This window comes from Asparagus officinalis, chromosome 4, assembly GCF_001876935.1.
Source record: "Asparagus officinalis chromosome 4, Aspof.V1, whole genome shotgun sequence".
Classification (NCBI taxonomy): Eukaryota; Viridiplantae; Streptophyta; class Magnoliopsida; order Asparagales; family Asparagaceae; genus Asparagus; species Asparagus officinalis.
In genome coordinates this window covers 54,187,934-54,213,657 of record NC_033797.1, presented here as the reverse complement: position 1 = coordinate 54,213,657, position 25,724 = coordinate 54,187,934, and the positions used below count along the sequence as shown (strand labels likewise).

At 39.0% G+C, this 25,724-nt stretch overlaps 1 protein-coding gene across 1 annotated transcript; it reads left to right on the top strand.

Moving 5' to 3' along the window:
• Positions 923-16,881, top strand: LOC109837460 (pyruvate kinase isozyme G, chloroplastic). Its single transcript, XM_020405719.1, has 12 exons — positions 923-1,045; positions 1,702-1,935; positions 4,586-4,751; positions 5,169-5,303; positions 5,449-5,559; positions 5,648-5,736; positions 11,931-11,993; positions 14,507-14,682; positions 15,017-15,119; positions 15,272-15,447; positions 16,390-16,498; positions 16,580-16,881. The coding sequence occupies exons 2-12, from the start codon at positions 1,783-1,785 to the stop codon at positions 16,694-16,696; spliced, it is 1,398 nt and encodes a 465-aa protein (XP_020261308.1). The 5' UTR covers positions 923-1,045; positions 1,702-1,782; the 3' UTR covers positions 16,697-16,881.

Here is a 25,724-nt window from a genome sequence, read left to right as displayed (position 1 = left end):
CCCCTACCGTTTCGATACAGACTAGATGAGAGCAAATGAAGCGATCAAAGTTCAAACCATCTAATCTAATGAATTTTGAAGCATAAAAGACTTGGCCAGAGTCGGTGACAGGTCTAGGGGAAAAAAATGCCACTCTCTCCATAAATTGTAATGGGTATCAAACAAATTTATCATCCAAAAAAAAAAAATCAGCACTTTATTTAAAAATTAAAAAAAAAAAAAAAAAAAAAAAAATATATTATTATATATATATATATATATATATATAATATATATTATATATATATATATATATATATATTATAGCAAGGAGATGATTTAATATTTCTGTCACAGAAAAGGTCTTTCCCCTCATTTATCATGCGTGTTCACTTTTCTTTGGTCCCTGACGAACACACACAAGTCCATCCTTATAAAAAAAATTTGAAAACCGCGCCAATTTTTTACCAATTAGAAATCCACGTCCAAAACATTTTCTCACACAAACAAGAAAACATTGAATTCGGTGCACCAACATTCTTTATTCTGTAGAACTCCCCACGGAAAACACAACGGGCAGGCGGAACACGTCACGGGTCAAAGGTCCAATTCGGAAGGCCGCCAATGATATCGAGGGCTATTTAAGTAATTTACCACCAGCAGAGCCAACGAGAAAACACCGAGGGCAGAGTTCTTGTCGGGCGTCGAACGCTGGTGGAGGCTCCAAAGCTTTCGGAGGCCTCAATTCTCAAGGACTTTTATCGTTCAATAAATAAACAAAACTAGCGAACCTCGACTCGAGCTCGCTTATCTTTAAAAAGTCTCTAATGGCGACGGCGACGGAGAATCGGTGGGTTTCTGGTACGGGTGCGGCGTCGAGGGCGCAGCGCGGCGGAGGGGCCGAGCCTGGCCTCGCCGACGAGTCTCGGGCCGTGGGATTCCGCTTTCGAAGAGGAGGTCCCGGCCGCTGACGTGTCGTCGGAAGGAGTTGACCGTGAGATCCGTTAAAATCAGCGAGCGGATCGAGGCGGTGGATCTGGAATCGAGCAATGGAACCGTTAGCCCTGTGAGTTGTTTTGAAATTTTCACAGAGAAAGCTCTTCTTTTATTATAAATAATTTGAGGAGAAGTTAACCTTCCTTTAATTTTAGCGTTCATGATGATGCAATAACCTTGGTGTTTGTTTGGGTCCTAGAAAAAGAGAGGGGGGAGAAAGAAAACAAACCACAAGGAAACCGTGAGAAAATTCATGCCGGTGACATGCACGAAACATAGTATTACGATGTTGTAGCAAACGTAATATTGTATTATTATGACTATGGTGGTTGTTTTATTCTTTCGCTCTCAAAGTCATACCAGAAATTGGAAAAATAACTAAAATAATGTTTGCGAAAGCACGAGATAACATGGCAGTATTGTTCAGAGCCAACAAGATAATAATGGCATCACTTCCTACCCTATAGGAGATGCTGACCTTTGTGGAAAAGAGCTGTCTTTGTTAACAGAAAAGAATAGCTGTTTCCAAGGGATCAAAGGGACAATCGTAGCCAAGATTGGAAAGGTTTTCAGATTAATTCTCAGGCAGTTAACCTTGGTGTAATATGAATAATTCTGCACTAATTCAGACTGTATTTGAGAATTTGCATACTTCAATGCTAGGTCTACTTCAATGCGATAACTAGTATCTCAATATCTGACTGGCGATGTGTTTAACTTGATCAGGGGGAACAAAGTGAGTCCTCAATTCCACACAGGAAAACAAAGATAGTATGTACGATTGGTCCTTCCACTAGCTCTCGTGAAATGATATGGAAGCTAGCAGAAGCAGGCATGAATGTTGCCCGGTTGAATATGTCTCATGGTGACCACAATTCGCACCAGAAAACTATTGATTTCGTTAAGGAGTATAATTCACAATCCAAAGACCATGTAATCGCTATTATGCTAGACACAAAGGTATGCTTTCTTCTTGGAAACATCTTTTAGCACTTGCATTTAATTTTCTATCTTATTCTAAATGTACTGTTTATTCTAAGCTATTCTTTAAATTCTAGGGCTATGTTTGGACTGTGGACCAGTTTTATCCCGGGACTAAATTAACTCATTATAGTTGTGGGATATAATAATCCAACGAACTATAGTATAGTGGTTAAAATTTTCATAATATATTTGGTTCAATTTGTTATTAGCACTTCTATTATCTATGTCATGTTTTGGAACTTGTCATTATATGATGACATGGGATTGTCACATAATAAAAAATGTCCACAGTATCCTACTGCATACTTGTCATGTATACCCCAAAATCATCCCTATTTGTAGATCAACAAATCAAATCTTCATATTTGCTAACTTCTCTAAAATTTGAAAAGTATAAATGTTTTGCCAAAAAAATGGAAATTACTAACAACTTGTGAATTTTTTTTTACAAAGAGCCCCTTGAAAAAATCTAAAGCATCAAACAGCTCCTAAAAAAGGCAGACAACCAATGAAAAATCTAAAGATTGCCAGCAACCCTTTAAATTTAAAAATTATAAAGAACTCCTTGAAAAATCTAAAAATTACAAACAACCTTCTTAAAAAAAATCTGAGAATACAAATAGCCACTTGAAAACCGAGCATTACAAATAGCCCCTAAAAGACCAAAAACTTACAAACAACCCATACAAACCGCCCGGATTTTTCCAGGGATTATTTGTATTTTTTTATTTTTAGGGGTAGTTTGTAATTTTTCAAAATTTTTAGGAGGTTGTTTGTAGTTTTTAGATTTTAAGGGATTGTCTGCAACTTCCATATCTTTCTGGGGGCTGTTTGCAATTTTCAGGTTTTCAAGCTGTCTATGTAACTTTCAATTTTTTCAGGGGCTCTTGTAGCTTTTTATTTATTCAGGAGCCTCTTTGTAATTTTCAGCTTTTTATATTTGGGGAAAAAATCATAATTTTTTAATTTCGGGGATTAAGTGAAACTTATCCAATTATTACAGGGAAATCCATAGATAATTTTTGGGAAAGTTATGGGGGCAATTAAGTCTTTTTGAGTCTAATCTTAATTGGGAAATAGTCCCAGGACTGTAATAACACTCCCTCCACCTCCTTTATTTTGTCCAAAATCTCTGGACTATTTCATTTTAAAGGACTAATTAGTACGGCCTATCCCCTCCAAAATTATCAACCAAACAAGTTACTATTTCATTTTTAGGGTAGAGGCTTATTACCTAAAAATAACACCCTATGCAAACATGACCTAGAACGCTAGAGGTATAGTTAGTTAAGATGCTGGAAAATTTTATTTGTATGTATAAGAACTTGTTGTTCTACAATCATTGCATCTTGCATTTGAATGCATCTTCTGGACTACATACATGGCCATAGTGGATGACAGTACTTGGGCACATGAATGCAATATAAGTTCTGACTGTTACTGTTGTGCTTGGGAACCAGATACCAAGTTTATGCTTTCATTGTTTTGTGGAGTTTGGATTTATTTTTTTATTGTAACTTTCTATATGTTTAAAAATTATGAAAGTTATACCGTTATTGTTAGGTAATGGCTTTTTCATGACTTGGTAGAAGTGCGAACGTGTTCTCGCTGGTAGTTTCTGCTGGCACCTGGTTCCAGAACATTAACAAAAACCTTTGCTTATTTACACATTAGGAAACTTGATAGAAGGATGTGCTTTTTCTATCATATAAATGCTTCTTGTTTTCTTTTCTAAAATAAAAACCAGACAATATGTAGCAAATCTCGAAGCTGGACCTTTATAAGCTAATCTACTCATATAAGACAGTCCACAATATTTAAAGCATATTGAAAATGGAATGCTCTCGTTGATGGCCTGGTTCCAGGCTTAAGCAGTAGGCCACTTATAGATATCTCAACTCAGAACTAAAGTAGTTTGCGTCAACTGGTTTAAAAAGTCATTGATGATGACTGAAAGGTAAAAAGTTAGCATAAAAACTAGTATAAATTGTATGTTCAATTTCTTGTAGTTTCAATTCTGTTCATATATAATCCGATTAGCAGTTTGTATACACTTCAATATATGATCATGTTATATTATGATTCTAGCCAAATCATTTTACATTTCAATGGTTATCTCGCAAGATGGTAAACCCAACATGTTGTTTTATGTTATCTTCCCATGTTTCGACCTTAGACTGAGTCACCCATAATGCACTAAGAATTTACTGTGTGGTTCATTTTAGTGCACTTGATGATTTCTGATATCTTGGTAACAGCTCAGACAATGTCATCTTACCGAAATACTGGTTAGATGAACGCCAGTATGGTGAATGTCTAACCATGCGCAAAAAAAATATGAATACACATGTTGAATATTGAATCAAGTGTATATGCTTTATTGAGCCACTTTATATCTTAATTGTGAAATTTCTACTCTACCAGGCCTAACTCAGTTGTCTTACAGTGAAAAAGATTTGTAAATTGGATCTTTTTTCGTGACATGGTCTGGTTCTTTAGATCCCTTCTATCCAAGTGTGTTCATTTTTCTCCGAGGATTGGCTTTTGTTCACTTATCATTCTAATTTATACAAGAACTGGGTCAAAGAAATAAATGACTGATGCTTCAGATGAAAACTTTGTGCAGGGCCCAGAAGTACGAAGTGGAGATGTTCCCCAACCAATCTTTCTCAAAGAGGGCCAAGAGTTCAATTTTACCATTAAAAGAGGAGTCAGTACTGAAGATACTGTTAGTGTCAACTATGACGACTTTGTGAATGATGTAGATGCTGGTGACACTCTACTGGTTGATGGTGAGCCTAGGTTTTGGTACATGACTCAGTTCATATTTGTAAATTCTCAATCCCATAGTTCCATCATCTAGCATTTGCCACCTAGTGTCCTTAAACTTGCACGATGTCACTAAGAAATCAGGGATATTAAGTTACATATGTGAACGGTCAAGCATGGTTGTGCTGCTGCAAGACCGTTGGCTTTTTTTTCTTTTTCTTTTCTTTTTTTTTTTGGGGGGGGGCCGTTGACTTTGGGTTTGTGCAACATTATGCGGTTAGATTTTTGTGCTTCCATAGGTAGAACTACAATCAATACACCAATGCATGAAGAATTAACTTTCTTTTGATATCAAATAATAGATCTTTTGTAGACTGTTAAGAAGTATAACTAAACATTTTTCTGATCAAAGCTTAATAGCCTTGATATTCTACTTATAGGAGGGATGATGTCACTGTCTGTTAAGTCAAAAACAGCTGATACTGTTAAATGTGAAGTCATTGATGGTGGTGAATTAAAATCAAGGCGACACTTAAATGTTCGTGGAAAAAGTGCTACACTGCCATCTATCACAGGTTTGCTCCAATTTATGCGTTCAGCATACTGAAATTTCTTCCACGTTTTAGATTGCTAAAGTTCATGGCATCTCCTCCTCCTCCTCCTCCTCCTACTACTACTAATATTATTATTATTATTAATTATTTCTCATGATTTCTACAGAAAAGGATTGGGAAGATATCAAATTTGGCGTAGACAACAAAATTGATTTTTATGCAGTGTCTTTTGTAAAAGATGCTCAAGTGGTCCATGAACTGAAGGATTATCTCAGAAGTATATCTTTAAACATGTTTTTGGAAATATTTGTTCCGCTAATGCTAATCATTACAGAGAAATGATAATCCTTCTATTTCTTATTAAGGTTGCAATGCGGATATTCACGTGATTGTTAAAATTGAAAGCGCTGACTCAATACCAAATCTTCATTCCATCGTAGCTGCTTCTGACGGAGTATGTCATTGTTGCACTCTCCTTTTCTATCATAGCTGCTTGAGGCTTTTTTTCTGCTTTAATCTCTTTAAAAATGTCCATAAACTTTGTAATTTTGGATTCTTTTCCTTTTCAGTCATATGCTTAAGCATAGATGCTAACATTTTACTGATGTTTCTTCTTCTTCTTCTTTTTCGGTTTTACCTGGAAATAGTTGACACCAAGTTCCTTTCCCATGTTTCATTTCTTCCATGTTTTTGTGCATAATCTGGCTGTCAGAAATCTAATTGCAGGAGAGTTATTTGGATTTGGAGTTCACGTTAGTATGGTTAAGGACTTTATCATAAGTTTTGTTTTCCTTTACAACTAGAAAGAAGTCACTATGGGTCATACTTGTCAGTGTGCAGTCTGACCAAAAAGTTGGGTGTTATAGAATTAATGAGTTTGAAATTAAATATTTTGAACCATGCAAACCTGTTGCTCTTGACTTGTTTTTTTTTTTCATTTTGAAACAACCAAGGTGTCCTGCATCAAAAAGGGGACACAAAAACAAAATATTACATGAGACCAATGTTTTTTTAGTCAAATACTAAATTAAAATTCATATAACAATCTTATATTTCTTTATTATATAATTACTAGTATTTAGACCCGTGCAAAGCACGGTTTCTAAAAGATTTTCTGTAAATATTGAACATGTTACCAAAATAAAGTATTCTCCTTTAGATAAGAAGTATAGTGGTGGAAGTGAACAGAATAATTAATAAGCAGTTCAGTTATTATTCGTAAGATATTTGATCAAGTTCGATTTTATAGTTCATTTAGTACTAAACAAATAATTTTCATCAAGTTCGATTCGATAGTTCATTTATGAATTATCCATCTGTTTGGTATATTGTAGAAAATTAATAATAACATGGTAAAGGGAGAAGTAAATATAGAAAAATCACCAACCTTGCCAGTTCCAGGAACACCATGAATATAAAGGCAGCGCCCAAAACATTGTTAGCCACAAATGGCCCCTTTGATGAATGAAGTTATCTCATCCATTTCTCTGGGACATAAGCTCATAATTTTATAAAATTGACTGACAAACATGCAATGAACCGGAAAATATCTAAGCAAGTAGTACGTACTTATTTCTGCGAGGCAAGGATTTAGGCAATGTTGCCAGTAGCAGTGTTGCCTTTGCCTTTTCCAATTCAGTTTGATTATGGCGACGTACATGCCCCGGGATCTTCTTTATTCCTATCTTGTGAATGCCAAATGCTCTTCCCTTGCGTGAGTTCTGCAAAAAAATATATATAATGCAGTACTATAAACTCAACTAACAATAAAAAACTGTTCAGCCTAGACTAAGAAGCATACTACAACCAGCTCCTGAGTCGGATGCTTGCGAGAAGTAGATTCCGCAGCTACATCTTCTTCATTTTCTGAATTGTCATATGTTTCACAACCTGTATCCTTGGAAATTTTCAATTCCTCATCTTTCTCAGTTCTTCCATTATTCTAAATGTAAGCCAATAAGAACAATTGAACTTCAGATTTGATAGGAAACATCTTCTTCCAAAAGTTTATTAAGTTCCTTATTTAGTAAGAACACCTACCTCCTCTTCATCATCATCATCATTAATATCTGCAATACGCTTTGAAACTGTGCCAATGAACATCATACTCATATTCACAATAAAATATATCATCTTCCTCATTGTTGGCTTCAGAGAACTCCTTCGGGTTCAAAACAGAACAGTGCCTAATGACCGATTCCATCTGATGCAGAATAAGGAATCAAGTTATGTAAACATAGGATATTATGCATTATGTGTTTTATCCACATGTGTGTCAAGTTCTTCTAAAGTAACAAATTAAAAGTAAATAGAAAGAAAAATCTATGCACGTTAGGTGGACATAGTAAAAGGCTCAGTATAATTGTTTCTAACTAAATATATGACCCCATAACGGTTAATTTAGTAGTTGTGAATCTACACCTTGACAACTATTCAAGTTCGATCATACCGACCAATGTTTCTTGTTAAAATCTTTTAGTTAAAGTAATTCGCTATGTCAGAAAGAGTATCAAATATTTATAGACTAATTAGGCTAATTTCAACTTGACCCTTGAATTAGCTGCAGCAAAAAAAACGTTCATCAAGTATTTGCAAATCCTAGAATACCATAATTAACAGTTTTTTTGGTTGATATGCTCTTGAATTTCATCGTTTGTGCAGAAAAATAAAAAAAATTCTCATTGTCCAGTCATTTGAGTTATTGTGAATTGATTGATATATCGAGGAAGAACCATCATCATGATAGAGATTATTGTCATCAATTAGTCCAAAACCAATGCAAATATTAGTACATTGAAATTGGCTAATCAATTCAAAAGAAACACGAACCACTACCAAACTTCATTATGATCAGAATGTGAATTTTTTTATAAAAATAAAAGATAAATGGAAATTTTCACCTCAATGTCACTCGAATGATTTGTGCGGAAAAGTTCCCTTCGTAAGTTATGAGGTTGCCTCCCAACCACAGTCTCCTCTGGAATCATATACCAACGACATCTCATACAGAAGCTCCCATCGGGTTCTTTCGATAACCTAGAAGCTGCCAAGCAGCCCAAAACATGAATAAAAAATATATTTCATATTGTTAATTATTCAACTGAATCACATCTAACTCTCATATTATATTTCCATGATTCACTTATTTTCATTAAAACAGTCCAAAGCATTGCACAGAGAACAAAAAGGTCCACAAAATAACAATTCACAATAACTTCAAGTTCAACATAATTTCACAGTCACTCTATAAAATCTCAGATATATAACTCTATCTACTTAGATCTTGTTCTGCTCATCTTTAATAAATAAGTCTAGAGGTAGTCTAAACATCACAAAGAAGCTAATTACCACACCAAACAACTTATGTACAAAAAGTTAAATAGCAAGAGTAGACTACAGGTGATTCGGTGGAATGGTAAAGTGAGCTAGGTCAAGATAATTTAATTAAAAAGTGGGCCATGATCTACTTCAGTCTGCTACTCTAACTACACATAAAACTAATACATTATAGCAAAGCAAATTAAAAGATAGTCTTGTGAATTTATCCTAGATTTTGAAATAATTTATACCAACTTCACTTCTAAGGCTTTCTTGACATGAATAATCGTCTCTAATCCAGGTAGAGAATGATAGAAATTGCGTGTTTCTAGCATTAATTATAAAATAACACTCTTAGTCCAAATTAATACACTATTCAAAAGTCAATAACAAAACTCTGTATAAATAATCAAAAAATTAGAAACACATACAGAGGTTTCCTCCAATACATCAAAAAATCACCATAAAGTTGACGTTAGAAGCAAGTATTTCAAGGACCTTGATGTAGGAGCATTGATATCTAAAACCCAGCAAAATCAAAATATATTTCTAAAGAATGTAAATTCCAATAATGGTATTAAAAAATCTCATTTGAAGACAAATATGTATCTTGAGACCTCAGAAGCTTTCTTAAAAAAGAAAATGTAAACATTGAAAATCAGATCTATCCAACATATTGCATAGGTAATTTCAGAACATTGTAAAAGAAATATAAAGCCCTAAAAAATAAACTACAACATCAATTAGAAAAGAAAAGGAGCTTGTACTGTTGATGCTGTTGCTGCTGCTTCTTCTTCCTCTCTTCTTCAAACCCTAGCCCTAATTCTGACATTATCTTCTCCTTCCTCCTCCTTGGGCTCAAAAAATCTCACCTTTTTACTGTAGCAGAGGTGGGTGAAGAAAGCGATTCGAAGAAATGATCGAGGGATGTTTCGGGTCGTCGCCGCCTGCGGTGGGGTCGCCGGGGTGAGAGAGGCTGTGGATGGCGGACATGGCGGGGGCAGTTTGGGATCGATTGAGTTTGGGCTTTGGCGAGGGCGTCGGTTGAGTCGACAGCGGACATGAGGGGTAGAGGGGGAGGAGGGGAGAGGGGTGTTTTCGGAAGAGTTGGTGGGGTCGTCGAAGCTGAGGCGGTCTTTGAAGGAGGCGGCGGGGGATTGGGTGGAGGAGGGGGAGGAGGAGATGGGGGAGAGGGCAGAAGAAGAAGAAGCAAAGAAAGGACCGTTTGATCTGAGGGGGAGAGAGGGTTCTTTTTCTGGATTGTGAAGAGAAAATGAAGGGGGTGAAAGTTTTGATAAAGTGGAAGAGAAACAATTGGCTGAAACTGGAACCGCAGGCTTGGAAAAAAGAGTAGTTTGGAGAACGTGCTGGTATGGGAAGTTTGGGAAATGGCCATAGGAGAACGTGGGAGTAGAGAGATGTGTGGGTTGGTTATTCATTTTATTTTTTCATCTATGTTTTTTGGGTTACTGTTCATTTTATCTTTTATGTTGTTCTACTTTAGTAATAAAGAAGTAGATAAACTATAAATTTTTTGAACCCGATACTGAAAATACCTATTAAAATCATAGTTTTGAACTGAATATGAGTCGAAACAAACTCGGCACATAATGAGTTTAAAGAAGTGTGTGAAGGGTAGGATATGGTGTATGACAACTGTCCAACAAAGTGTCTGTCTGATATGGGTATGAGATAGGTACAGTTTCATAATAGAAGGGCCCATCCTACATAGGTTGTGATGGAGATTGGCGGTATTAGTGTTGAATTAATATGTAAAAAAGGCTTCAGCATGGACATAGCTTGTAGTGTCTTGAGTTAAAAAAAGTGAAATTCAGCATTAGATATCATTAATGGTTTTCACTACAAAATACAACTAAATCAACTGAAGAGTTAACTCCGAGTTTGTTGCAAATTATCGGCATAGCTAGAGACCTACCTTTTGGACTTGATCAGCATTGGTTTTGCTGTCCTCTTGAATATGCTACAATGCTACATAATATCACAAATCCCGTTTCCAGGGGAGACTCTTGCAACTGTTTCCCAGAGGTTATGCAGTTGTTGGCCAATCTGCCAAATAGATCTCACCTAGCCTGTACAGACCGCCAACAAATGCTTCTCTTTCTGTTCAGGAGTGTTCACTGGTTCTTGCTTGAATTCGGGGCACAAGTTTTGGTTGCAATACAAATTTATATGTGCTGGATAAATCATTACTTTCTTGGTTCAAAAGGCACTGCATGGTACATATTTCCATGTACTGCTGATAATACTTTACGGTTTTGAAACTACTTATAGCGTGTTTTATTATGAATCTAAGAATGCATTCATAAGTATTGGTCAGTTTGGTCTGCAAGGTTAACACCTTAGGTCTTGGGGGCTAACTGCATATATTGTTACTCACATTTAGTGTGCATGCAAATTTATACAAGTTTAGGGGAATTGAGTTGATGATATGTGAGATAATAGGACCAAGTTTCACCATCTTCGCTCAGATCCTGTTAACGTAACGAACTTGGGGATATACCAAATTTTGTTCTGCCTTAGCTTCTTGATGCAAGCATGTATAATATTTATTGTGCTCATCTTTAGCTCCCATGAATATCATGCACCAATGGGATCATAGGGGATAATAGGCCACATGTTAGTGCATATCTTGGGGAGCTTCAGAACCCGCTGTAAAAGGTGAACTATGATTTACTGGATTCACGCAAACTGAATCTGTTTGGGATCATTCTAGTGGTTTCTATAGTACTTATTACATGGGTATAATAAGTACTGAGGGTGTTTTCTAGTGAAGCATTAATAGAAAAACCACTTAAAAACTGAAAGTTTCTCCTGTACGTATACTTTGAAACTGGAAGTTTCTCCTGTATGTATAGGGCTATTTCAACATTTTTAGAATGTCCAGTTTTCCCCTCTTTTCTGACATGAGCCTAAACTCATACACAAGCTGCAAAAGTGTTGGTGTTTCTCATCATTTATTGTAGTATATGCTTTCTCAACAGGGAAGCACGATAAGATGAAAATTTCATGGTACTATATTTGTCTTTCTCATAGTTCCAACTGCAGTTTTTTTTTAATCTTCCTAGCGTTTAATTTTTTATTATGCGCTATTAGCTGCAACTCAAAGTACACAGCCAGGTGCTCAATAAACAGCCATTTTGAGTTTTTTTTTTGTCTCAAGATATTGAGGTAATAAATAACCTCTGCAAATTGAAAATTTTCTTCTTACCAATGTAAATATATATAAGAGAAGTTAGCTTTTGATATTTAGCATATTTATTTGGTGCTTGATTTTGGTCTGACTGTTGCTACCAATGGAATACTTAATAGGCAATGGTGGCTCGTGGGGACCTAGGAGCTGAGCTTCCAATTGAGGATGTTCCATTGCTGCAGGTGATCACAATTATTTATACAGAACATCTATCTACTCATACTTGAATGTGTAATATATATAATCATATATTATACATTTTCTTTTCTGAATAATTCTATATGTTGATTGTTCTATCTGTGTACGTTGTTCTCTTGAGCATCAATCAACAAGTTATCAAAAGTGGGTTGCGTATTTATCGTATTCCTAACAAGCACACATCATGATCATGATTATGGTTTCATCTTTCCCTCTCAAAATTAGTTGGGTATTGATATCATTCCTAGTAAGTGATAGGACATTCTGAACAAGTGACAGGACATTTAACTATCAGCCCATTGCATTGAAGTAAATGGCTCTTATCTGTGCTTAAAATAAAAGCTTACATTATTTAGAGTTTTATGATCTATCTGTGTACGTTATTCTCTTGAGCATCAAATTAACAAGTCTCACATCATCATAATTATATCTAATGTTTTTCCTATCAAAAATGGGTTGTATATTTATCATATTCCTAACAAGCTGCACATCATCATCATCATCATTACAGTTTAATGTTTTCTGTCACAATTAGTTGGGTATTGATGTCATTCCTAATTAGTGGTAGGACATTATAGTTAATGTTTTTCCTGTATATTACTTGGCTCTTTTAAGGAGGTTACACACAAGCAAATGATGGGACAGTTAACTATCAGCCCCTTGCATTAAAGTTAATGGGTCTTATCTGAGTGCTTAAAAATAAAAGCTTAGATAATTTTGACTTTTGCTAAGCATCAAATTAAAAAAAATATTTGCTAATATTTAAAGATGCGAGGCTTAGAAAATTGAGAATCCTATACAGCTGATCTTATTTTATGCACTGAAGAACATGCTATTTTGAAATAGCGCAATAGTAAATTGCTTTTGAGTCATTTCAAGGTGTTCAGAAATACTGAGTGGCTATTATATGTTACGTAAGCAAGATAACAAGTTAAATAAGGCGTCTTTTTTCAACATTGATGTATGTGACATAAAAGATTTTTATATCATAGTCATACAAGTCTTTGCTACATTGCAAATTATAATGAGTGACCTTATCGATACACTCAAGAATGGTGAAGTTCTGTGTTCATGTTGTTTCCCTTTGCCCAAGATATTTTTCATAGAGAGAGTGAATTTCTAAGTTAAAGATGGATTTAGGACTTCAAGAGATTTTTAGAGTACGATGAAAATAAATACACAAAGATATACCTTTAGAATTGATAAATAATAAATGACCAAATTGTTCTGATTGATGCTGATGAAGTACCTGTGCTCTATTGTAGGGGATTTATGATTCGCCGGTAATGGCAAGTTTTATGTGGATTTTGTTTGTAGAATTAAAGCAGGTTTTAAATTGAAAAGGGCATGTGGCATATTATGCTATCATGCAATCTTAGAATGTCCTTTCAAAGCAAAGATCAATAGATGGTGCTGAAAGACCAGTCATGTATCGTTTGACTGGCAATCAATGTCGCAAAATGTACTGGGTATAGTTGAAACCAGAATCCCACTGGACGAGATCAATTAAAAAGAAAAGACAGAAGAGGGAATGGAACTCTGAATGGTTAGAGTAGCTTCAATTGAGAGTAATATGCAGAGAAGGGCCTGCGATGGTTTGAACATATTAGGAGTGTCTCTTCTTCATTCAGTTTAGGTGGGGGTTTGGTCTAGCAAAAGGCATGAGATGAGATTGGAAAAACAGTTATATAGAAATATGGTGAAATATGCTTGGGCTCATTACTTAAATAAGGTTAATCCTTTTAAGTCCATTTGGGTCCAAGTAGATTAACGTAGTCCTTCTCCATTCATGGGACTTTGCAGCTCAACAATACAGTTAAGCGCACTGGTCATGACTTTAGGATTAGAGACGGGCCAACAGCTTCATAAGGATGTCCAAGGTAGAGAAGCCTAGCCTTTGAATAAGATCATTATCATTTTCGATAAGTCATAAGGATAACTACGAGATTATAAATTTATAATACATGGACTTGTTGAAACCTAAGACTTGTTGAAACCTAAGGAGAGCATATGGTGGGACATGACCCCTTAAATTTGTAGCAGATATTAATAGGATGAAGGATTGGGAAGGGGGAAAAGGATTGAGGCAGACGGGCAGTAAACAAATGTTATCCTTATAGAACTGAATGACACGAAAGAGTTTTTGTGGCTCCCATCGGGTTAGACTTTGTTACTGCTCCTATTGCCGTCCTTCAGTACATGGAGTAGTCGATCCATAATAAGAGGGATGAAGGCTAATAACCTTTTATTTTCCTTCATTGTTCGTTTCACATATGAAATTTCAGGGATATTAGTTGAGATTTGGAAATTAAATATTTGAACAAAACATGTTGCCTTGTTCAGAACCTGATGTGGTGCTGATACTTTGACGAAGAAATATTAATTCTTGACCCCATGTGGTGCTTCCTTTGTCAATGTAGAAATCTATAACCACAAACTAATTCTTATGGTCTAATGGTAATATTAAAAGCAAGACTTTCTTTAATCTATTGAACAGGAGGAGATAATTAGGAAATGCCAGAGCATGCAGAAACCAGTCATTGTAGCAACAAACATGCTAGAAAGCATGATTGACCATCCAACTCCCACCAGGGCTGAAGTTTCTGACATAGCAATTGCAGTGAGAGAAGCCACCGATGCCATCATGCTATCCGGTGAAACTGCGCATGGAAAGTAAGTCACCACATTTCCATTTCAAGTTTTTGACTAGTCTCCCTTCCAAGTTTCAACCAAATCTACTCGTTAGGTGACTCTTCATTTTTTTATTGTGGAGATAATTCATCAACTTTGACTGCTGCTGGTGTTTGGATCTGAGTTCACCTTAAATTTTATATGTGGATAGACACAATGGTTAAATCTAAGGGAAACTACTCATGCATTATTTGTTGGCACATTCGTCGATTCTGAGTTTTAATATTCTAGATTTTTGTAAAGGAGAATTAATTATAATTATTGGTTCTTGGGTTTAAGCATTGTCCATCATAATTACTTGAATTTCTGGGTTTAGGTATCCATTGAAAGCAGTTAAAGTGATGCATACTGTGGCATTGAGAACTGAATCAACTCTATCCTCCAGATTGACCCGTCCAATTCTTTCTTCTGATGTCCAGGTACTTGCAACTAATTATTTTGTTATTTAGTTTTTGGAGTTGGTCTTTCAGTGCTTGTGTTGTACATAACGGGTTTTTTAACTTCCGAAATTGTAGTATTTACTGAAATTATTCTTTGCCACATCTTATACTTTGTGGGTTGTTTCGTGAAGGCCCTCCAAAGCGGAGAGTATGGTCCAAGTGATCTGAGTGCGATGTTTGCATCCCATGCTACCATGATGGCAGATACCGTGGGATTGCCGATCATTGTTTTCACAAGAACCGGTTCCATGGCTATTCTTCTAAGCCACTATAGGCCCTCTTCTACAATTTTTGCATTTACCAATAAGTAAGTCTTTACAGTTTATTAACTTTCCTATCATCTTGACATTGTCATATTTTAGTCAGGCACGAGAGATGCGTATTTTGCTAAACACTTCATACAAAAGCTTCAACTATTAGTCTATGGGTTCTCAGTATTTAAAACCAAACATTTAACACTCTTCACAAGCAAAAGACAGAGCAGGAGGAGGGCAGGATTTGAACTTATGAGTTAGAATCTTTCTTTAAAGTAGAATACTTCCTCTGTTTTAGTACCATGTGGATAAACACTTTACCTCAGGGCACACGTTAGCTTCTCAGGTAGCGGATCCACATATTAAGTACACCAGTAGTTAATATAATTGTATTGAAGAAAAAAAAAGTTAAACAGCAGATTTTTTTTTTTTGCTTTACTAGTTTCTAATTAGGATTACTCACATTACGCCCTGATGGTTGGGGTTTTTTTAAATAACCCCCTGAACTTTGTTATCTTACATAACCCCTTAAACAAACTTTAGGGTGTCTCCCAGAACTTCTTGAACTTTAACCTTTTCTCATTTGACCCCCCCCACCAAATAAAAAAAATGTCCATGGGGGGGGGGGGGGGGATCCAAATTGTCATTTGTCATTTACAAGACAGCATCTTCCCCTACATTTTGGCTTGTTGTCTCAAAAAGTTTTATTACTTGGCAAATTACATTGTACAGGTCCAGTGAGGAAAGTTAAAAGCTTGTGTGTGCTGTTGGGGGGTGGGGGTGGGGGTGGGGGGCACAATAGATAAATAAGCAGGGGTTATGTGAAACCTCACCCCCACAAAGAAAAAAAAAAACAAACTTCTCTTCAAAGTTTAGGGCGTTTTGTGAAATTAACCCCATCTATTTATCCAGCATATGTTTGAGGGATGCCTTATATGTTCTGGTTAATTCCCCATGTTGATTACCATATAATAATATACCTTGTGTATTTGCAGCGAGAGGATTAGACAAAGACTGGCACTTTATCAAGGGGTCCAACCTATATATATGCCATTTTCTGATGATGCAGAAGAGACCTTCTCTAGGGCGATAAACTGTTTGCTGGTATTGTATACTCTGTGGATTCTTCTGATTTAGAACTAACATGCTTACTTTTCCTTAGCCTAATTATATGTTGTGAAACAGAATGGGAAATTCTTGAGGAACGGAGAATACGTTACTCTGGTACAGAGTGGAACACATTCAATCTGGCGAAATGAGTCTACTCATCACATTCAAGTTCGTAAGGTGGTTCAAGGCTGATGTTTACATATTGATTTGTCAATTATATTTACCAAGTTTTGTTCAAATTGAGTTAGTGTTTTATTTAATTCTTTATTCCGGAATGTACTATTCCAAAGTTTGTTTATGAGTTGTCCATTATTTGTACTACTAAATTACTTATAGATAAGATGAATTTCTATCTTAGTGACCGATAATTTTACGTATGCCATGCTTAAACATGACTTCATTTTTTTTTGGTTTGGTTAGAAGTTAATTGTTGAAGAAGGTGAATGTAGGCATTTCATCAATTCATATTGCCGCATCCACAGCTGACATTTTGAAACTCAAGCAATTCTTCTGACCACAATTAGGCCTCCTTTACAACAGGGGCTGATCTATAACTGTAGTTGCTAACATGACCTTTTATTAAAGGAAAGGAAATTTTGCCGTCTACATTGATCCTCATATATTTTCCTGTATTATTACCATAGAGGCTTTCCTTTTATCAAAATGGCCAGAGAAGCTTCATGGTTCCTTCTGTACTTTTAGTCTGAATTTGTTTGAACGTTGGTGGAAGTTGACGGCAACCAGGAAGTTCTAACTTAATTCGGTTGGTTTTTATCACATCATTACTTTGTAAATATATTTCATACTTTTGCTGAATGTTTGCTAATCATATAGAACACTATTTATTGTTACACAAATTCTCCCCCGTAAGAGATACAATCTTAAGGAGTCTGCATCATCAATTTAGATATCAATCTCCTCTATGTTCTTTCACAATTACTCTCTTAAAGCTCAACCAATCCTTTGAAATCAATGCGATCGGTTAGGAGAAAAATGGCTTAGTCTATAGGTATATGGCCTTTCTAGACTCGCTTCTCTCTCAAGTCAAACTCTCTCCCTCAACATTTCCCCTCCAACCTGATGCCGTGGTACGATTTGGCGCAAACGATATACACCACTAAATCAACAAAACTGGAGACCGCCAACAGAGAAGAACCTGTTGATATGACTGATGTTAAGATTCACCGGCATCCACCCAAACAGACTACCTTTCTCCGTGACTTTCATCACGATAGCCACAATCGCGTAACTAGCAAAATTTCCTAAGGATATCAAAGTCATGCACAGTGCACTTCAAAAGCACCCCTCAGGCGCCTGACTATAGAAGAACTCGAGCTGGCCAACATACACAAGCACCTCGGAGACTCCTATAAGCATATGCTGACGCATTTGCCATAAGATACTCAGCGAGCTTGTGTTGCCTTCAGCCTGTTTTAGCCTGAAATTCTCAAATAAGGGTAGCTGAGACCATAGCTAAGACTGAGACGATGAGGCCTACCCCTAACCTCTGCAGCTGAGTCATGTTCAGAGGTCGTAGCAGATGACTGTAGATTAAGATACAAGATTGTGACCGTGATAGTGTGAAAGGTTGATATGCTGGCTCCTGGGATACGATAGCCAACCACTTTGGTGTCCATGGCCGCGCCCTGTGAGATGAAGAGAGAGTCCATTTGGTTGAAGACTGCGGAGTAGGTGATGGTGCAGAGCCAAATGGGAAGGAGTCGGATCACACATTTCACTTCTTCGGCTTGTGTAATGGTACAGAGTCGCCATGGATCCCTGAGAATCAACTGTTTCCTTAAGCTGAAGTCTTTGTCATGCACAACCGCAGCTCTGTCCAAGAACCTGTGGAAGAGCGAAGTTACTACAGAATCTTAAAATGAAATCTTATTCTTAAAGAGTCCCAGGCTTAGTTTATTGATGATAGCAAAGAGAACCAATATTTACAAAGGTAGAAGTACATAGGAGGAGAGGAATGAGAATAAAGCAAGCCTCTCTGTTTTCTACGTAGAGGCAGTTGACCAAGTGATAAACTTCACTAAGCGTGAAACACTCTCCTTGATATCTTCCGTCAGTCAAGACTTCTTGAGTTGAAAAACACACTTGTTACGCTATTTTCAAATGAGAATCCTAGGAAATTTAATCAAATCAGTTTAAGATGACCTGCTCATACCCTTGGCCGTGGAGTATTTTCCGCTTCCACCCGCTACAGCAAGCTCCTTTTCATCCAGTTCATACAGATCATTGCAGGAAAAGAAAAGAAAAAAAAAAGCGCACTCTCAGTCCAAGAGTGCGGACTACATGGTCTGGGCTCACCACCACAGCCTGAGGGTTCCAGCAGGAAAAGTTGTGAACATAAAGAGAGCATCACCAAGCCTTGTAGAGGTTCAAAAGAAACTAGAATCAACCAATTTAGATTACAAGTTTCAGAATGAAACTTCTGTACAGTAAGCTAACTTACGATCACGAAAATGACTTGTAACGCAGCGCAAGCCCCGTATCTTCTCCAGTAGTTGTCACTAAGGAATGCACTGAAGATGGAGAACATATAGACCGTGCCCATCCATTTACTGACATTATTTGCTGCGTCGACATTGCTCTGATGAAGAACCCTCGCTAGGAATAGCACCGGATTCACGCTTATGCCATAAAATGCTGTGTAGCCAAACCTTGGTTCACTGTGTTCAGGTATAGTGCTAAAGCTCGTCAGCAAATAAGCTGTATTTTTATATTTACAAACTCAATGGTACATAAAGAAGTCTATATACCATATACATTGTTTACTTAGTATCATTCTCAAACATGACATCTCATTACCTAACTGTAGTATATGATAATGAGTGAAATGAATGCAAACGTACCTAGAAATATTGAATGTGAGGATACAGAAAACTAGGGCACACTAAAGTTGCCAGTTGGTAGTTTCAGTTACTAGTGCTCCATTAGGAAGTATGCGTTGCTCATGGGAAATGTTTTATGTTGGTTTTCTAACCCCCGTTGTGATTTGGAAATAGAGACGAGGAAGAGAAAAAAGAACAATCACAGAACACAGGGAATTTTACGTGGTTCACTTCTCAACGATAGAAGCTACGTCCACGGCAGCCGCAAGAAAAAAGCTTTACTATTCTCAGGTTAGTTTACAAGCTGCCCTAATCACCCCTTTTATAGCATAGGGTTCTTACAAACTTCTCAGGTTAGTTTACAAGCTGCCCTAATCACCCCTTTTATAGCATAGGGTTCTTACAAACAAGAATCTCAAACAGACCAGTTTACAAGCTGCCCTAATCACCCCTTTTATAGCATAGGGTTCTTACAAACAAGAATCTCAAACAGACCAGAAAACGAGCCCAGGCCCAAACCCGAGTCGTGGTCGACCGCCAACAATGGCGCGGTCGACCGAACAGAACGTCAAAATCTCAGGAAACCAATTACAGGGTCCGCGGTCGACCGGACCTAGCCTCGCGGTCGACCGACCAGAATGCAGAAACACACCCTGTAGTGTGCATGTTTTCCGATCGATTGGGCCTTACCTCGCGGTCGACCGGCCAACACCCAAAACGTTGCCTGCTTCATTTTTCATGTACTTTCCTGTTTTTCTCTTCAATGCAGCGAATAGGGCCGAGTCTGATAGTTAGGCTCCACATAACCCTAACAATCTCTCACTTGGAGACTAACTTTCAATCTTTATGATCTTTCCCTGCGGCGACGACCTCCCATATTATCAAGTAATGAGACCAACTGAAGTTGAACACAACTTCAGTTTCTCCATAGTGACAGTCTTTGTAAGCATGTCAGCCGGGTTCTTGTTTCCTTGGATCTTCACAAGCTCCAACTCGTCATCATCCTAGGCTGACCTTATGAAGTGAGAACGAACCTGTATATGCTTGGTCCTGGCATGAAAAGCTGGGTTCTTTGCCAAATGGATGGCGCTCTGGCTATCACAGTGTAAGTCACTCTTTCATTTTTTGTCCTAACTCCTCAAAGAACCCCTTTAACCATATCATCTCCTTGCTTGCCTCTGTCACAACAACATATTCTGCCTCTGAAGTCGATAAAGCGACGATCTTCTGCAACTGGGAGACCCAACTGATGACAGTAGTACCTAATGTGAACACATACCCCGTAGTGCTTGTGACAACATATTCTGCCTCTGAAGTCGATAAAGCGACGATCTTCTGCAACTGGGAGACCCAACTGATGGTAGTAGTACCTAATGTGAACACATACCCCGTAGTGCTTCTCCTCTGATCTATCTCACCAGCAAAGTCTGCATCAACAAATCCCTGCAGACCCAACTTGCCTCACTTGAAGCATAACCAATTCTCTATAGTACCCCATAGGTATCTTAGAATCTATTTCGCTGCTTCCCAGTGCTGTTCTCCTAGATCTGATATGAATCTACTCACAGCTCCCACTGCATGGGCAATTTCAGGCCTCGTAGACACCATGTCGTACATAAGACTTCCAATGGCTGAAGCATATGGAACCTTCACCATGTAGTCTTTCTCCTCGTCAATCACTGGACACTGCTCCCTAGTCAACCTGAAATGACTAGCCAAATGTGTGCTAACAGCCTTGGCATCACTCATCCCAAACCTCTCAATCACTCATCTAATGTACTCGGCCTGAGATAGGCGCAGTGTGCCCAAAAGCTTGTCTCTGCTAATCTTCATCCCCAAAATCTGCTTCGCTGCACCTAAGTCCTTCATGTCAAACTCACATGATAGTTTCTTCTTCAACTTCTTGATCTCACCCATATCTGAACCGGCTACTAGCATATCGTCTACGTCTAGCAGCAAGATTATGTAGCTGGTGTCAAGCCTCTTGAAGAAACAACAATGATCAGCATTGCACCTGGAGTATCCATTCCTCTGCATGAACCCATGAAACTTTTTGTACCATTACCTTAGAGCTTGTTTCAGACCATACAAGCTCTTTTTCAATCTACACACCATCTTCTCTTTGCCTTTCTCAGTAAACCCCTCTGGCTGCTGCATGTATATCTCTTCATCTAAGTCACCATGGAGGAAGGCTGTCTTCACATCTAATTGCTCGAGATGTAGATCCTCAGCTGTAACAATGCTCATAACCGATCTGATAGTAGTCAATTTGACTACATGAGAGAAGATTTTCGTGTAGTCGACTCCTTCTTTCTGCTAAAACCCTTGACCACCAATCTAGCCTTGTATCTCTTGGAACCATCATGCTCCTCCTTGATTCTGTACACCCATTTGTTTCTCAATGCTTTCTTTCCCACTGGCAACTTCACAAGCTCCCAAGTCTTGTTAGAGTTCAAGGACTTCATCTCATCTTTCATAGCAAGCTCCCACTTGCTCGCATCAACCACTCACATGCCTCATCATAAATTTCTAGCTCTCCATTGTCACTCAACAATAAGTAGTTCAAATGAGACTTGGACTGCAATGATGGATACTTCGGATTTGGCTTGGGTACTCTAGCTATCCGCCTCAACTCTCTAACAGGTAGACCAGGCTCTGCATCAACATCTATCCTCTTTGAAGTAATCTCCTCTATCATCTCTTCTTCTACCTCTTCTGCTACTTCTTCTGCCTCATCAGAACTAGCCTCAAGATTGCTCCCATTTGGAACATCATCTGGCTCGAAGTATACAGGCTCAGACTGCACCGAACTAGTGGACTGAACAACATCACGATCTTTATAGAGGACTGCTTCATTGAAGACAACATCTCTGCTTCTGATGACTTTATTGTTATGCTCATCCTAGAACTTATAGCCTAACTCATCACCGCCATAGCCAATAAAATAACATTTCAATGATTTAGAATCAAGTTTGTTTCTTACATGACCACTCAAATAAACATATGAAATACAACCAAAGACTCTTAGATGAGAAATGTTTACCTCCTTTCCGCTCCATACTTCTTCAGGTATTTGTAGGCGTTAAAAATTACCTATGGGTGCCCGCACACAGCTCGAGACGAAGAGAAGACGATGAACGTCATTATCCGAGTCTAAGAGGATTATCTATTATCGAAAAGCGCATGAAGCGAAACGACGAACCAAGTGGCCCGCATGCGTCAATCAACGCGCGCGCGTCAATCAGATCGCGTGCATCAATCAACACGCGCGCGTCAATCAGTTCGTGCACATCGGTCAACACGCGTGCATCAATCAACACGTGCGCATATCAACCAACACGCGTGTTGACGGTCAATCCCGCAACGAAATGTGCAAATCAACAAGACGATCAAATATGCAAAACGGTGGAAAATACAAGTCCCAGAAGAACCGAAAAACACGAAAATCAGCGAAGCCAAAAGCGCGCCGCACGGTACGGACCAAACCGACCCACGACCGCGCGGGTCGGAATGATCCGACCCGCGCCTCCATCCGACCTGCGCAAGCGCGAGTCAGATTTGTCCTACGCGTGCTGTTTCGACCCGGTTTGGTTTTTGACGGTTTTTCTCGGGATTTGGTCGTTCCTGAGCATCCAAACTGACCTGATATCATCCCTTAACATGGTTAATCAGTTATTAACTGAAGATAAGGACGAATCATTCATTCTCATCCAAATAACTGCTTCCGAAGCTTATAAATATGAGCTCGGATGCTCATTTCACAGGGGGATTAATTATCAAGAGGAGGAGGTGCTGCCGGATTGAGGAGTCAAAGGAGCACGAATTTCAGCGAGGGTTGACAGATCTTGGCGAGTTCTTCGGCATAAAGAAGGAGAGTTCGAGAGATCTGACGCTCGTTCCCATCCATTCCTCGAGATTAGGCTTGGTCTTAATCTCGAGAAGAGTTCTGATTTCGCTTGGTCGATCTCAGCGCTTCAAATCAAATACTACCTTGGTGAAGGCGAAGCTCTGCCGAATTTTTCATTAACCGGATCCAGATCGACGATCGTCCACGGATAAACCCCAGCACATGCAAAGATCCCACGCAAGCAGAAGACCGATAAACGATCTCCGTGTTTGTTTGATAAAGTTGTAAACTTTTTTTTTATTTTTATTGTGTAAGGAGATCTTATAAAAGATCAACTTTTTATTTTATTCGAGTTTATTGTAACGACTAAAGTTGTAATAGATTCGATAGCAATGAAAACAACAACTTTCGACGCAAACAAACTGGCGACCACAGTGAGAGCCAACAGCTTCGCTGCCGGAGCTATCGTGTCGTAACATCGGATCTACATCCCGGTTGAAGAGGTGGTCGAATACGAGTTCGACCAACAGAAGTATGAAGAATACCTCTCGTCCTCCTCCTCTAGATCCTCCGCTTCTCGCAAGTGTAGGAAGATCAATGCCCCCGTTGCTGCGGTAACTGAACCTTACAACACCCTTCCGACCTCCAACGAGTCCGGATCTGCAGATCTGAACTCCTCCTCAATCAAGGAGTTGAGTACAGAAGACGCGCCCACTTTATCGAAGAGAGCTCGGCGCCAACGCCTTACGCGCCAACTCGTTAGGGCTTTGGAGTCAATTGACGGGATCCGTTACGAGGCGAATCTGAAAATTAGGCAACGCCAAGTGCCCCAATAGCGGACAAATGCCCTCTCCTCCAAATCATCAACAAGTGAATGGGTACAAGTCAAAAGGACCCGTTCAACTCTTAAGGAGCGGATCAAAAAGCGCTGTGCACTGCTTGTGCACGCACGAATTCTTGCGCAAGAGGCCAAAAAGTTACAGAGGGAAGAAGTGGGAAAGAAGCCACAGAAACTGCACAAAGTTTGGAGGCCAAAATTCAAGACGGCGGCCGAAAAGATCGAGAAAAGCGGGTCACTCAAATCCGACCCTCTAAATCGCGGGTCACTTGGATCCAACCCTCCACTTCGTAGGTCACTCGAGTCCGACCCTCCCAAGTGCGGGTCACTTCAATCCGACCCGTCAATTCGCAGGTCACTCGGATCCGACCCGCCAATTCGCAGGTCACCCGAATCCTGACCCGCCAATTCACAGGTCACTCAGAGCCGACCCACCAATTCGCAGGTCACCCAGAGCCGACCCGTCAATTTGCAGGTCACTCAAATCCGACCCTCCACTTTACGGGTCACCCAAATCTGACCCTCCAACCCGCGAGTCGCCCAAGTCTGACCCGTGCCAGAGTCAAGACAGAAGACGTTCTGCACCGGTTTTGTCAATCCCTTCGAGTTTCGCACCTCCAGTGGAGCCCCGCGATAGCGTGGATTTGTCCCGATTCAAAGTGAGGATGGTCGATCGCCTGGGTCCTTTGCATGAGGATCGAGGCAAAGTTCTGATCGAAGAACGCTTGGGTCCGGTGATTGAACCCCGAGCGAATCGTCGAGCTAGGGGTCGCACATGCCCTCGTAACAATTTCAAACCTTCTCATAAAGGGAAAACTCCGGTTTCCACCCTCCTGGGGTGTGTATCCAAAACCAGGAGCCTGTTGAGATCATGCGCTCCCAAAATCGTAGTTCTAAAAAAGTGACTCTTGAGAACGCTAATAAAGCGGTAAATCCCCTGAAAGAAACGTATTCATCTAACGATGATAACGTTATACCAGGGGAGTCATGTCAACACACGATAGGTTGCTCCGGTCATCTGACCGATGAGTTATACTATCGGGCTGGGGGTATGAACAAGTCTCGGAAGAGATATACCCAAGAAACAAAGTCTCACTGCCCGTGTGCCAAGTTAATTAGGGCAGTATTATCAGCGTGTAGCTGCCCCAAGACCGCTCCGCAGAGGGTCTCGGTATTTAAGAGGATCTCCAACGGAAAGGCTAAGTCCAATCTAAAGCGTCTCCGTAAGAAACGATCGGTCGTTCAAGGTGACGAACCCCCAGAGGTTACCATCAATATGGTTGATAAGGAAAAATCGATTCGACCTTCTAGCTCTGACCCGCTTGTATCGCATCGTCTAACCCGGTTACGATCAGGAACTATTAGACAAAGGGATTATCAGAGAATACAGAGAGGGTTATCCTCGGATGATGAAGCATCAGATGCTAACTCGACAATCGCTTTTGATAATATGGTATCCAGTCCGGGACAATCCCGCGAAGTGTTCATGATCAACACCGAACAAATCGCCAAAATTCTTGAGGATGCCCTAACCAAACAGAAAGAGGCATTCAAGATTGAAATGGAGATGGCCATGCTACGAATGAGGGAAGAGCATGACCAACAGATCCGAGCCTTGTCGAATCAGCTAGGTGAACCCAGTCGTCGCAATAATGTTAGCCAAGCAGTTAGCGATTCAGACGTGGATGAATACAT

Coding starts and splice junctions, on each gene's coding strand:
- LOC109837460 (XM_020405719.1), top strand. CDS start 1,783: ATGATATGGAAGCTAGCAGAAGCAGGCATGAATGTTGCCCGGTTGAAT. Junction 15,120..15,271: donor TTCTTTCTTCTGATGTCCAG/GTACTTGCAACT, acceptor TGTTTCGTGAAG/GCCCTCCAAAGCGGAGAGTA. Junction 16,499..16,579: donor GGGCGATAAACTGTTTGCTG/GTATTGTATACT, acceptor GTTGTGAAACAG/AATGGGAAATTCTTGAGGAA.